The following is a 12,718-nucleotide window of genomic DNA, read 5'->3' as shown; positions in this document are numbered from 1 at the left end:
GATTTTTGGCGATTTAGTTTTTGATTTGTTGATGATAATTTCTTACTAATTTTATGGGGTGCATTATTAATTAGAAAGAAAGGAAACTGATGAGGAAAATTAGGAAATATAATCGAGACTAAAATTTGGCAAATAAAGCAGGCTAAAATGTTTGAGCGGGAAAACATAACAGCGACTTCTTATAAGAAGGACACGTGGCATATAAGGATGTAGAAAAATTGACACGTGGCTGTTTAAAGAGTGTTTTATTAGAAGATAAGATTTATTTTTAATAAAAAACATAGACCTCAATATTTGTCATATTTTGTTCAATATACTACAATAATTTAAATTAACAAAAAATTAAAAATAAAAGAAATAAAAAAACAAAGCACAAGAAAATAGAAATACTCCCTGGATTTGTTTCGAGTATATATGTGTTTTGCAGCCTATTTAACTTAATAAAGAGAGACGAGTATGGTAATAAAAAACCGGGGATAATAACTTGATAAGGTAACATACTTTTTGAAATGTACACATTTAGTTTTTATTCTTTTTTTTTTCTTTTTTTTTTATTATTATTTTTTTTGTAAAATAAACCCTTATACTTTATTCTTTGTAACAATGCAATCCTTGTGACCGACTATACCCGGTATACCGGTCATATACGGATTTTCTTTTACGAAAAATGACTTGATAGGGTAAGATACTTTTTGAATTGTACACATTTAGTCCTTATTTTTTTTTTTTTTGTAAAATAAACCCTTATACTTCATTATTATGTACACATTAGGTCATTTTCACCGGATTCTACAGGTTTTGCTGATGTGGAAGCACAAGTAGCACTAAATAACAATTAATTAGCTTAGTCACCGGAGGTGGATGATCCTCCAGCAACAAGAAAAGGGCGGCGACCCTTCTCTTTCTCGTTTCTCTTCTTTTCGGTCGAATAGCAACAACCAAATACCCTTTACCTGTTGTGTTTCTCCGATCTGTCTCTCTTTGCCTCCATCTTTGAGATATGTTGCCAGAAAAAGAAGAAAGAATCGACGAGGGGGCTACCAGAGCAGCTCCTCGCCGCCAACTACCGTCTCTACTTCCTCCTGCCTCCCCCTTCGACCTTGTTGTTTTTGCCATCATTCCTCCTTGCTACCAGTGATGTGTAAGAACACACAAAGGAGTCACCGGAGATCGGGGTTCTCCCTCTTTTTCATGATGAATAAAAGTTGGAAAAATCTCGTTGTGGATATGTGGATGCCACCTGAGCATTTCATTTCAACAAAATAAAAGAAAGGGAAAATGACTTGATAAGGTAAGATACTTTTTGAAATGTACATATTTAGTCCTTATTCTTTTTTTATTTATTTATAAAATAAATCATTCCATGTCAGCAAAACCTGTAAAATCCGGTGAAAAATACCTAATGTGTACATATTAATAAAATATAAGAGTTTATTTTACAAAAAAAAGAATAAAGACTAAATATGTATATTTCAAAAAATATCTTACAATATCAATTCATTATCCCTAAAAAACCGTGAAAGGAGGAGTACGATTCAAACCGCGCACTAGGAACGGTGTTCTCCATTGACACGGTGGCAAACCGTAGGAGAAACCGCACCCACTCCCCACGTCCTTATAGAGTTTTATTCTTATTAAAAGATGGAAGTAATGCCCACTCAAAAGAGAAGCGCGTGGGATTTAAACACCAGCTTTTGGTGCATGAGGTCATGACGCAACCACAGAGCGCGTGGAAAGAAAAAAAAAATTTGTCGGCCCAAACGTCACTTTTCCCTGTAACTTACTACCCCAATAAATCCTCAACTCCAGTCTCTCCATCAGTCCTCATTTTCATTTTAGGGTTTTTACCCCTTCTTCTTCGTCGTTCTTTGTGTGAATTTCGTCGTTCTTCGTCACAAAGTAGTCCTTACTTTGTGATTTTGTTCTCTGGTTGTTGTTTTTCAGGTTCTAGGCCGTTGATCTAGATTTCGAAACAAGGGTTTTCTCTGAGTTTCAGGTATAATTACTTTACTATTTTGAAGGATTTTTTGATCGTTGTTTCTGTCGTGCATGGTGTTTTCTGACTAGTCTGGTTCTCTTTCACTTTTTTACTAAATTTTTGAGTTAGTTTAATTTTGATTTTATTGATTTTACTTTTGATGGTTCCATTTTTTGATTTTATAAAGAAGTTTTCGGTCATAGTCCCCTGCAATTTCCAGATTACTTTTCCGATTTGGATGGAGTAGAAATACATTAATATTTATGGTATTGGTTTCGTAAATGTACCAAATACTTGATTAGTGAAAGGGATTTTCAGATTTCTCTGTTATATTGTGTATACATTTGCCATTTTTGAAGGATCTGCTGAACTAAAAGTGTATTTATAATTATTTGTGATTTTATAAAAAACGAGCAGGAGTGGTTTGTTTAGTTTGCTGTTATTTGTCGATAATCAAAAGGGGTTTCAGATTTGCTGAATTAAAAGTTCATTTGTATTTTTGTTCATGATTTTGTTGATGTTCCAAGTAATTGATTGGTTTATTTGTTGTCATTTATTGTTTTTTTGAAAGGAGTTTCATGATTCATGGTTTAATAATTTTTTGTACATTCATCTTTCTGAAGGAATTGGTGGTACAAAAGTACTATGTACTTTTTTGTCTTATTTTGTTGATATTTGAAATGGATTTTGAAATATTGGCTCTGTATTATGTGTGTTCATATCATTTTTGGTGGATTAGAAGTACATTTGTGTTTATGCTCTTGATTTTCTTTAAGTAACAAGAGTTATCAGTTTATTTTCTCGAAATATGAAAATCATGGAAGGATTTTTTAGTATATGGCTTTTATGTTCAGTGTTTGTCTAATCATTTATGTTATTATTTAAGTACAATCATCAAGTATTTTCTGGCCTAATTTGCTATTACGTTGTTAATTTTGAAAAGGGTTTTCAAATATCAGCTTTATTTTATTTTGCTGTATTTGTTGCATTCTCAAGAATTTTAAGATGTCTTTAGACTGTGTTGGTGTAGCATCTCTGTAAACAGTTATAGAAATCAGAACTTTGATGACCTTCTCTTTTTCATTTTGTATTTTGTAGCTTAAAGTCCAAATTAACATATATATCGATAAATCAAGTTTACAATTTACAACTTCTATTTATTGTTCCATATTAAGCAAAATGCATTGTTTATATATGCCCCCCCAAAGATATTGCAATTAGGTAGATCTTTCACTACTAATAATTGCAAGTAGGATACTATAATAAGAAAATAAGTGAAAGTATGTTGCTATTTCTTGGATTTGGTTCAGTTTTGAGTTTCTAGTTTCTCTACTTGAGTGATTCTTTATGATGATGCTAACTTGTTCTGTTGTTTGTAGCATCCAAAAATGGATCCAGAAAATGGAAATGGTGATGCTTTGCCACCTCCGCCACCTGTCCCAGAAGATGTTGTTCCAATAAAAGCGGAGCCTGAGAAAAAGAAGGTGATGAGGGTGCCCATGGGGAGGCGTGGTCTGGCCACCAGAGGCAACAAGGTTCAACTGTTGACCAACCATTTCAAAGTCAACGTCTCTAATGTTGATGGACACTTCTTCCACTACAGTGTATGTTATTTTTTTTGTTACTTTTATAAAAGTACTAATTGGAGTTAAACATTTTTTAGTTTGTCTTTCTTTTAACCAAAAAAAATGACATGAAAATGAGGCATTTCTCATCTAGTCATTAACATTTTACAAAATTTCTCTCTTTTAGTTTTTTCTTCTTCCTCCAATATATTTTGAACATAATTTATCCAAAAAGAAGCACCTTGTGTTTCTCTTTGACTGGCAGCTTTCTCCATTAGGTCCGAACTTTATACATAATTTTCATCACTTATTTTTCGTTCTTTCTGAAATATTTTCTTAAATATTGTAATGTCCAGAAAACACTTATGTGTGTTTTGGTGACTAGATGCAAAAAAAGAATGACTTAATTAGGAAAGTCATGCAAATGAGGCTTTCCCTTTTGGTTCCTAACATTTTTTAAAATTTCCCTTGTTTATTTTTCCATTCTTCTCAAATATCTTGTTAGCATCATTTACCTGAAAAGAATTTTATGGGTGTCTCTTTTCGACTTATTAATACAGGAAGAATGACTTTCTTTATTCAAGAAAATGAGGCACCCGATAAAGTTCAAACTTTTACAAAATTGGCCTCATTTATTTTTCCCTTCCTTCACAAATGTGTTTTTTTAAGATCATCTATATATCATATGACTATTACTTGAAATTACTACTTTTACTTGGACCTAAAACTTCCATTATTTTAAACTTTATCAATTGTGTTTTTTTAGACATTTGGTCTATACTCTATAGTCAAAACTACTACTTTCGAGTAACTTACCTAGCCAAAATCTGCATATCTGTTACAAGTCTTGTAGCTTTAGATCATTTTTCTTGGTTTAAAGATTCTTTCAAGTGGTGAATTACTTAAAAAAGTCTTAAATTTATACCAAACAGGTCGCACTTTTTTATGAGGATGGACGCCCAATAGATGGGAAAGGCATTGGAAGAAAAGTGCTTGATAGAGTCCACGAAACATATGGTTCTGAATTAGCAGGAAAGGAGTTTGCTTATGATGGTGAAAAAAGTTTGTTTACTGTTGGAGCTCTTCCAAGGAACAAACTTGAATTCACTGTTGTTCTTGAAAATGTCACTTCAAACCGGTAGGTATTGCATACTGTTTTACATTACTAATCTGTTTTATATATATGACCTAAAAATAAATCTTATGGATATTATAATATTCAGTAACAATGGAAATGCTAGTCCTGGAAGCCCTGACAATGACAAGAAGAGAATCAGGCGTTCATATCAATCAAAGACTTTCAAAGTGGAGCTGAGTTTTGCAGCCAAAATCCCAATGCAGGCAATTGCACAGGCTCTCAGAGGACAGGAATCTGAAAACTCCATGGAAGCCTTGAGGGTGCTTGATATCATCTTAAGACAACATGCAGCTAAACAGTAAGTTGTCACTTATATATTGACATTTGGTTAATTTAAGTAAGAAAGGCTATGTATTTTTACCCATGATTGCAATGTAATTGCATTTCTTTTTTGATAACAGCAGTGCACTTTATTCTCTAACCAATAATACTAACATGCATGTATCTTTTTACACCAAAATGGCATAGTGGTTACATTTTGCTACAAATTTAGTCAACATGTCGTCCTTTTTTACCCATAATAGCATTTTTCTTACTCATAATGTAACATGCTGTTGATATTAATTTACTTTATCTTTTACTTCCTATAGGGGGTGTCTGCTTGTTCGACAATCTTTTTTCCACAACGATGTGAAGAATTTTGCTGATGTTGGAGGAGGTGTTCTTGGATGCAGAGGATTCCATTCCAGTTTCCGCACATCTCAGGGTGGTCTATCCCTCAACATCGGTAAATATCTCATTACTCTTTTCCATTTTTACCCCTGAAGTGAAGGTGTTAGTTAACCATGGTTTATGATTATCAGATGTGTCTACTACCATGATCATCCAGCCTGGGCCGGTGGTTGATTTTCTGATTGCAAATCAAAATGTGAAAGATCCCTATTCTGTTGACTGGGCAAAGGTAACAAACTGTCATGTTGTCATTTCCTGAGGGGCTAGTTTGTAAATTGTTGCTAAAAGTTTGTGTGGTTTGAATCAGGCAAAGCGTACACTGAAGAATCTGAGGGTGAAAACCAGCCCTACCAATACTGAGTACAAGATAACTGGTTTGAGTGAGAAGCCTTGCAATCAGCAGCTGTATGTTTTCTTTTTTATGTTATATGTTTTGGTTAAATGGAATCATAGAAGGAATGGAATGGGTGATTCCATAGGAATGAAAAAAAATAACTCTTCTGTTTTCCTCAATGGAGTGGAGTTGATCATTCCTGAACCAATGTGATCCTTTCCATTTATATTATTTTAATGACATTGTTTTTTTAATACAAAGAAAAAAAATACGGTTTTTATTACAATTACATAAATGGAAAGTTTTGGCGACATGATCTTGGAATTTCATTCCTTTGTCATTCTATTCCAACCAACCAAACAGATCCTCATAGGTTCAAAAAAACTTGAGATCAGCTAAATTAGTGAACTTTTTTTTTCAGGTTTTCGTTGAGGCAAAAGTCAAAAGATGAGAATGGTGAATTCGAGACTTTGGAAGTTACTGTTTATGACTATTTTGTGAATTATCGCAAGATTGAATTGCGGTATTCTGGTGAACTTCCATGTGTGAATGTTGGGAAGCCTAAAAGACCAACTTTCTTCCCCCTTGAGGTACAACAACAGTTGTCATTTTTATAATGGTTTTTCTATGAAACTGTTGTTCTTACTTCTTACTGTGTGCTGATTTGTTGTAGCTGTGTTCATTGGTCTCTCTGCAACGCTACACAAAAGCACTCAACACAATGCAAAGATCCTCTTTGGTGGAGAAATCCAGACAAAAGCCTCAAGAAAGAATGAAGGTTTTAACCGATGTACGTACACTTTTTAAACTTGAAGGTGGTTTTTATTTATTACTTTTAAAAACAGGATTCAGAATTTTCACTTTGTGTATTTCAGGCACTAACACTCAATAAGTATCATGAGGAACCTTTGTTGAAATCATGTGGGATTTCAATAAGCAACAGCTTCACACAAGTGGAAGGCCGTGTTCTTGCAGCTCCAAAGGTACTTTTTTATTTTTTTTGGATTTGATGGATTATAATTATAGTTTTTTTAATTTTTGTTTTGCTTTTACTACGATGCAGTTGAAAGTGGGTAATGGTGAAGACTTCTTCCCGCGAAATGGACGCTGGAACTTTAACAACAAAGTATGTTTCTTTGATTCTTTCGAATTGTTATCTTAAATCTTTTACATAAAACCATTATTAAATATGAAATGTTTTTGACATGATGATGTAGAAACTTGTGGAGCCCACGAAAATCGAAAGATGGGCTGTTGTGAACTTCTCTGCTCGCTGCAACATTCAGAGCTTAGTGAAAGATCTGATAAAATGTGGAGGATTAAAAGGAATCGTATGTTCTCATTATATTATTGTTGGCTTAAAAATGTATTCTAGTAACTAACTTGGTGTTGAATCCAATGTGTAGAAAATTGACGAGCCTTTTGATGCGTTTGAGGAGAGCCCACAAAACAGGAGGGCCCCACCTCTTGTTAGGGTAGAGAAAATGTTTGAAATGATAATGTCAAAGCTTCCTGGTGCCCCTCAGTTTCTACTCTGTTTGTTACCTGAAAGAAAGAACTCTGATCTTTATGGTGATTCATCCATCCACTTTAATCTTTTATCTTTTATTTTTGGAAATTTAATCTATATATATGTGTTGATGAAATTTTGGTTGGTATTGGTAGGTCCTTGGAAGAAGAAGAATCTGGCTGATTTTGGTATTGTGACCCAATGCATAGCTCCTATGAGAGTCAATGATCAGTACCTCACAAATGTCCTGCTTAAGATCAATGCTAAGGTGAATACAAAAAGAACAGGTCAAATGCTAGAAATAGCAATTGATTTGTGTATTATAGCACTGAAAAATCTTTCCTTTTATAAAGACGCAATCAAATTTCAATTCAGTTTTCACTACTATATTTAGATAGATTTTTCTAAGCCTATTGTCCTAAATAGGAAACAAATTTAAGGTACAATGTCTTCTATATAATTGGGTGGTTTTTTCAAAAGCAAAAATGTAAGTAACAAATATATCGAAAGTGCAATGCTGGTAATAAAAAGAAAATAAAAGTAGGATGCTGTAATATACAAATAGTTAAATGTATGTTGCTATTTCTTGCATTTAGCCCAAAATTTATAAGCTCACTTATTCAAAACCCCACTTGGAAAAATGCAAGAAATAATGTTCTAGTTTGATTGATTTGCTTAACATCCTGCTTTGATTTCTTCCTGTTACATCAATATCATCCAAAGAAACTTTGAGTATTATAATCATGTAGATTTTTCAAATAATAAAAAGAAGTAGGAAGCTTTAATACTATAATATACATAATAAAAGTAGGTTGCTGTTTCTTAAGCCCAAAAAAGAAAAGATTAAATTTGATTTTTTGTTTATTTGTGCATGCAGCTTGGGGGTCTTAACTCAATGTTATGTGTGGAGCATTCTCCTTCCCTTCCACATGTTTCCAAGGCTCCCACAATCATTCTTGGCATGGATGTGTCTCATGGGTCACCTGGCCAGTCTGATATTCCATCTATTGCTGCTGTAACTATTTTTCTTTCTCAAATTTATTAAAAATCAATTTTATATTTTTATTTATGGGAATGTTTTAATAAAAGATCATTTCTTTGTTTTTTTTTAATAACAGGTTGTTAGCTCCCGACATTGGCCTTTGATCTCCCGCTATCGAGCTTCTGTAAGAACTCAATCTCCAAAGGTGGAGATGATAGATTCCCTGTTCAAGAAAGTTTCTGACACTGAGGATGAAGGCATAATGAGGTTCAATTCCTTGTTTTTATTTCCTATTTTTATTATACATAAAGAGTTTGATGTTTGAGATTTCACATCACATTGTAAGCAAATGATGAGATTTTCTTTTCTTTTTTTGTGGCAGGGAGCTTCTCCTTGACTTCTATACGAGTTCTGCAAAACGTAAGCCAGATCAGATAATCATTTTCAGGTGAATTCTTTTAAAATTGTATATTTAACTTTTAGATATTTATGTCATTTTCTTTATAAAAAATAGGTGAACTCATGTTTTTATTTTGCTGTAAAAAGCTCAAACCTTAAAATTCTATTACTTGTTATATTATAATAGGGACGGTGTGAGCGAGTCACAATTCAACCAGGTGTTGAACATTGAACTGGACCAAATTATCGAGGTATTTGTATTTTCTTATATAATAGTTTCTTATTTTGTTAAAGCAAAAAAAGTGATTTAAATATGGTAATGGTAATGGTGTGGGTAGGCTTGCAAGTTCCTAGATGACAAGTGGAACCCAAAATTTCTTGTGATAATTGCTCAGAAGAATCATCACACCAAGTTTTTCCAGCAAGGCTCTCCAGATAATGTTCAACCTGGTAAGTTACTTAAATAGAAGGTGATTTTTTATTTGTGTTTAGTTATATGACATTGTTTCCATTATTATTATTATTATAACAGGAACTGTGATCGATAACAAGGTCTGTCATCCTCGCAACAATGACTTCTACATGTGCGCACATGCTGGCATGATTGTAAGCAACACACAACACAAAACAACACTTTCTTTTTTTCTTTCTTTGTCAAATTCAAATTCAAATTACATGTTTTTGTTTTTGAAAATATTTGAACAGGGGACAACCAGGCCCACTCATTACCATGTTCTGTACGATGAAATCGGGTTCTCGGCTGATGATCTTCAGGAGCTTGTCCACTCCCTCTCCTATGTGTAAGTCCCTTTTGTCTCTAATATTTCATATTTACATATAAAAATCATCTAATTATTTTTATTATTTTTTTAACTTTGAATTATGTTATTATTATTTACAGTTACCAGAGAAGCACTACTGCCATATCTGTTGGTAAGTTCATTTCAACTTAACTTATGTTTAAGCTATAGCTGACAAATGACTAAAAAGCCCTTGTAGTAAGTAGTATTAATTTGGTGTTGGCTTTGTATGCAGTTGCACCTATTTGTTATGCACATTTGGCAGCGACTCAGGTGTCCCAGTTCATGAAGTTTGAAGACCACTCGGAGACATCCTCTAGCCATGGTGGCACCGGGGTGACATCAGCTGGAGCAGTTGCGGTTCCTCAGCTGCCAAAACTTCAGGAGGCTGTTGCAAACTCCATGTTTTTCTGCTAAGCTAAGCTAATAAATGTTTGTCTGTCTGTCTCTCTGGCAGACAGTAGTAGTAGTAGTAGTAAGTTGTTAATCATGTGTGGATAGAGGTTAAGGCCTGTTTGTTTGTTTGTTTGTATGTATGTGAATGAAGGAATGTTAGGATAGGATGATGTTTGCTGTGACTTAGATTGTGGTCGATGACTCTGACTTATGATGTTTTTTGGATGTATGCATGCTTATGCTTGTTTTGGTTGGATCTAAATACTTCACCTTCAACTTCCTATACAATCATCATCTTCACCCAAATCAAGATCATCATACATTCATTCCCTTGTTTCTTCCTTCACATGTTTGGCACCCCTCCCTTGTATATGTTACCACAAAAATTGTAAGTTTATATATGTTCCTATTATTAGGATATTGAGTTCCGTGTTTTCTACCTGAATCACAAGACGTATTACTTGATGTTGAAACGGGGGATTGTTGTGGATGAACTAAATGAAAGATATAAACCAACAATATTCAGAAAACTGATTATAAAAAAACAATAGTAAAATCAAGTCATCAACAAGTCAAAAAACTGAACATAGTGTATAGCAATTAACAAAAGTCAGAAAATTTTGTATATAGTGTTAATTTGTTATAGTGTGAGTGCAGCAAAATCATCAACAATTAGTCAGTTACAACTTACAAGAATCATAAAAAACAACTCACTTGGGAATCTACATCAGAGGATTCCACCAATAACTAAGTCATTTTTAAGATTCCTTATCAGCCTCCACCACCCTTAAGTTTCATAAACATTAACCTTAATTTCTTTTTGAGAGTTGTGAGTCCATTTTGGTGACCTTGGGTGCTTGTGAAGAAAGAAGAAGCATTGGAAAGGATTGTGATGTTTCTTGGCTGAAGTGAAGAACTTTTTTGGGCATCTCTGGACCTTTGTAAGTGTCCAAGTGTCTTGCTTTATGGCTTAAAGTGGTTAGACCTTGAATATTGTCCCATGTTTTTCATGCTTGAGAAAATTTAGAAGGAAAGAACTTATAAAGTTGACAACTTTATGACTATCCTAAGTCCCATGAGCAACATATATTGTAGATCTTGGTTTTGGTTAAGGGTTCTTGATCTTACAAGAGTTTTGGTTATTTTTAGCCAATTTTGACCTAAAATGGATTCTAGACATGTATTGCTATGCATGTCCATAAAGCTTCCACCTTTGTGTTAGTTGTAACGCCCGTTTTCCAGGATGGATCGATTTAGGGTTTCAAAGAGTCAAAAGGTCAAATTTTGGAAGAAATGGAGCCTCGCGACGTGACCTTTGGGTCGTCACGACGTGAGATGGGTCATTATGGAAATTTTGTTCGGGACTAGTCTCACGACGTGAAACATAGAGGCTCACAACGTCAGAACTGATGCATCCCAAGCCCATGATCATTTACGTTTTCTTTCGTATTTAAGTCCCTCTAAACCCATTTTAGGGTTCATTATCAGCCTCCAAACCCTCTTTCACCTCAGAAAAAACCCTAGCATTCACCCCTTGCTTGATTCTTGGCCATTTTGGAAGCATTTCTTGGTTTGAAGAAGAAGAATGTGAACTTTTGAAGAGGCTTGCAAGGAACCATCATCATCATCACCTCACATTGTTTCTGGACCCTTGTAAGGTGTTTTTTTCCAGAAAAAACACTTCTTGTTGCGCTGCACAACACACGTGCAACACTTGACCTTTCGCAATTGTTTGTTTTTTGGAAAACTTTTAACTTAAAGATTGTTGCGCGTGTGCTGCATGGCGCAACACTAAACCATTCTCTTTAAACCATTTCTCACTTACTTCGTGTACTGCGTGACGTAACACTAAACCATTCTCTTACATAATTTCAACTTAGATTTGTTTTAACTTTTTTTCAACATGTTTATTATTTTAATAATAATTGAAGAATATGTAAACAATTTGAGTATATTTTACATAATTTCAAATAATTTCACAACCGTTTGGTAAACATCATATATGAACATGTTTTTAGCTAAATTAACAATTTTATTTATTGTTATTTAGCAAATATTATGTTTAAATCTTTTATATAAACCTCTTTAAAAGTCATATCATCACAATGATCTTTATATTTGATTTGCATATGATTAAGCTAAATAATTATTTTTACTTAGATTTATTTTTAACTATTGTATAGTTAATTTCAGTTTATTGCAACAGCTACAAAGATTAAAAAAAAACAAACTTCTTATTACAGGGTGTAGCGGTTTGGTCCACCTCTTTTACTGCAAAGAGTTGTAGATGTGGTCCGTAGACTTCGATCGTTTTCGCTTCGAAAAGACAAACAACACCTAAGTGTCAAGCTTCCACCTTTAATGTTGTTTGTGGCTAGATCTGAGTTTTATCCCAGTTTTCTCCGTGGTTGAGCAAGTTTGAATGAAAGGAAACCATAAAGTTGGCAACTTTATGGTTCATAAGGGTCTTTAGAGTGTCATGAAGTTAAGATCTAGTGAATGATTAGGTTTTGAAGCTTTGCATGAAAGTTGGATGATTTTTTCCTCAATTTTGGTCTCAAATGAGATCTAGACATGTATTGGACACACATGCCCATAAAACATTGATTTTAAGTGTATTATGGAGAAATAAGACCTTCTGGAAAGTTAGAGTGAAAGGATTAATGGATTAAGGACTTAAATGGGTGGATTTTGACTTCAGATTGTGCTCACAACTTGAGGGTTGAATGACCCCGTTTTCTGTTAAGCTCTTTAGAGCTCACGACATGAGAAGGATGCTAACGTCGTGAGGTCAGCTCAAGTGATTTTCTTTGACTGAGTTGGCTAGGTTGGGTCGAGACTTGGAATCAGATCGAGTGGACTCTCACGACATGACCAAGGTTTGGTCACAACATGAGGCTGGATAGTTGACATTAAGGGTTGTTGACTTTGACTTTTGTTGACT

At 34.0% G+C, this 12,718-nt stretch overlaps 1 protein-coding gene across 2 annotated transcripts; it reads left to right on the top strand.

Annotated features, from left to right (window-relative positions):
- The first annotated feature begins 1,856 nt into the window (after positions 1-1,856).
- LOC145093795 (protein argonaute 4-like) lies at positions 1,857-10,036 on the top strand. 2 transcript variants are annotated; one of them, XM_079032035.1, is made up of 23 exons: positions 1,857-1,996; positions 3,358-3,582; positions 4,476-4,681; positions 4,767-4,979; positions 5,272-5,408; positions 5,485-5,582; positions 5,661-5,758; positions 6,109-6,277; positions 6,361-6,477; positions 6,563-6,670; positions 6,751-6,813; positions 6,905-7,018; positions 7,094-7,259; positions 7,353-7,465; positions 8,075-8,212; positions 8,316-8,446; positions 8,562-8,627; positions 8,766-8,829; positions 8,917-9,028; positions 9,111-9,184; positions 9,284-9,378; positions 9,480-9,511; positions 9,614-10,036. In XM_079032035.1, exons 2-23 carry the CDS (start codon positions 3,367-3,369, stop codon positions 9,793-9,795), a joined length of 2,712 nt encoding a protein of 903 aa, XP_078888161.1. In that variant the 5' UTR covers positions 1,857-1,996; positions 3,358-3,366; the 3' UTR covers positions 9,796-10,036. The 2 variants fall into 2 exon arrangements, with proteins under 2 accessions (XP_078888161.1, XP_078888160.1); XM_079032034.1 differs by having other exon boundaries at positions 9,111-9,378.
- The last annotated feature ends 2,682 nt before the right edge of the window (positions 10,037-12,718 follow it).

Source organism: Lactuca serriola, chromosome 3 (genome assembly GCF_051521515.1).
Source record: "Lactuca serriola cultivar US96UC23 chromosome 3, Lser_US96UC23_V15, whole genome shotgun sequence".
NCBI classification, from domain to species: domain Eukaryota; kingdom Viridiplantae; phylum Streptophyta; class Magnoliopsida; order Asterales; family Asteraceae; genus Lactuca; species Lactuca serriola.
Note: the sequence above shows the minus strand (reverse complement) of the source record. Positions and strands in the feature narration are given on the sequence as shown.

Coding starts and splice junctions, on each gene's coding strand:
- LOC145093795 (XM_079032034.1), top strand. CDS start 3,367: ATGGATCCAGAAAATGGAAATGGTGATGCTTTGCCACCTCCGCCACCT. Junction 5,759..6,108: donor AAGCCTTGCAATCAGCAGCT/GTATGTTTTCTT, acceptor TTTTTTTTTCAG/GTTTTCGTTGAGGCAAAAGT. Junction 7,466..8,074: donor TGCTTAAGATCAATGCTAAG/GTGAATACAAAA, acceptor TTGTGCATGCAG/CTTGGGGGTCTTAACTCAAT.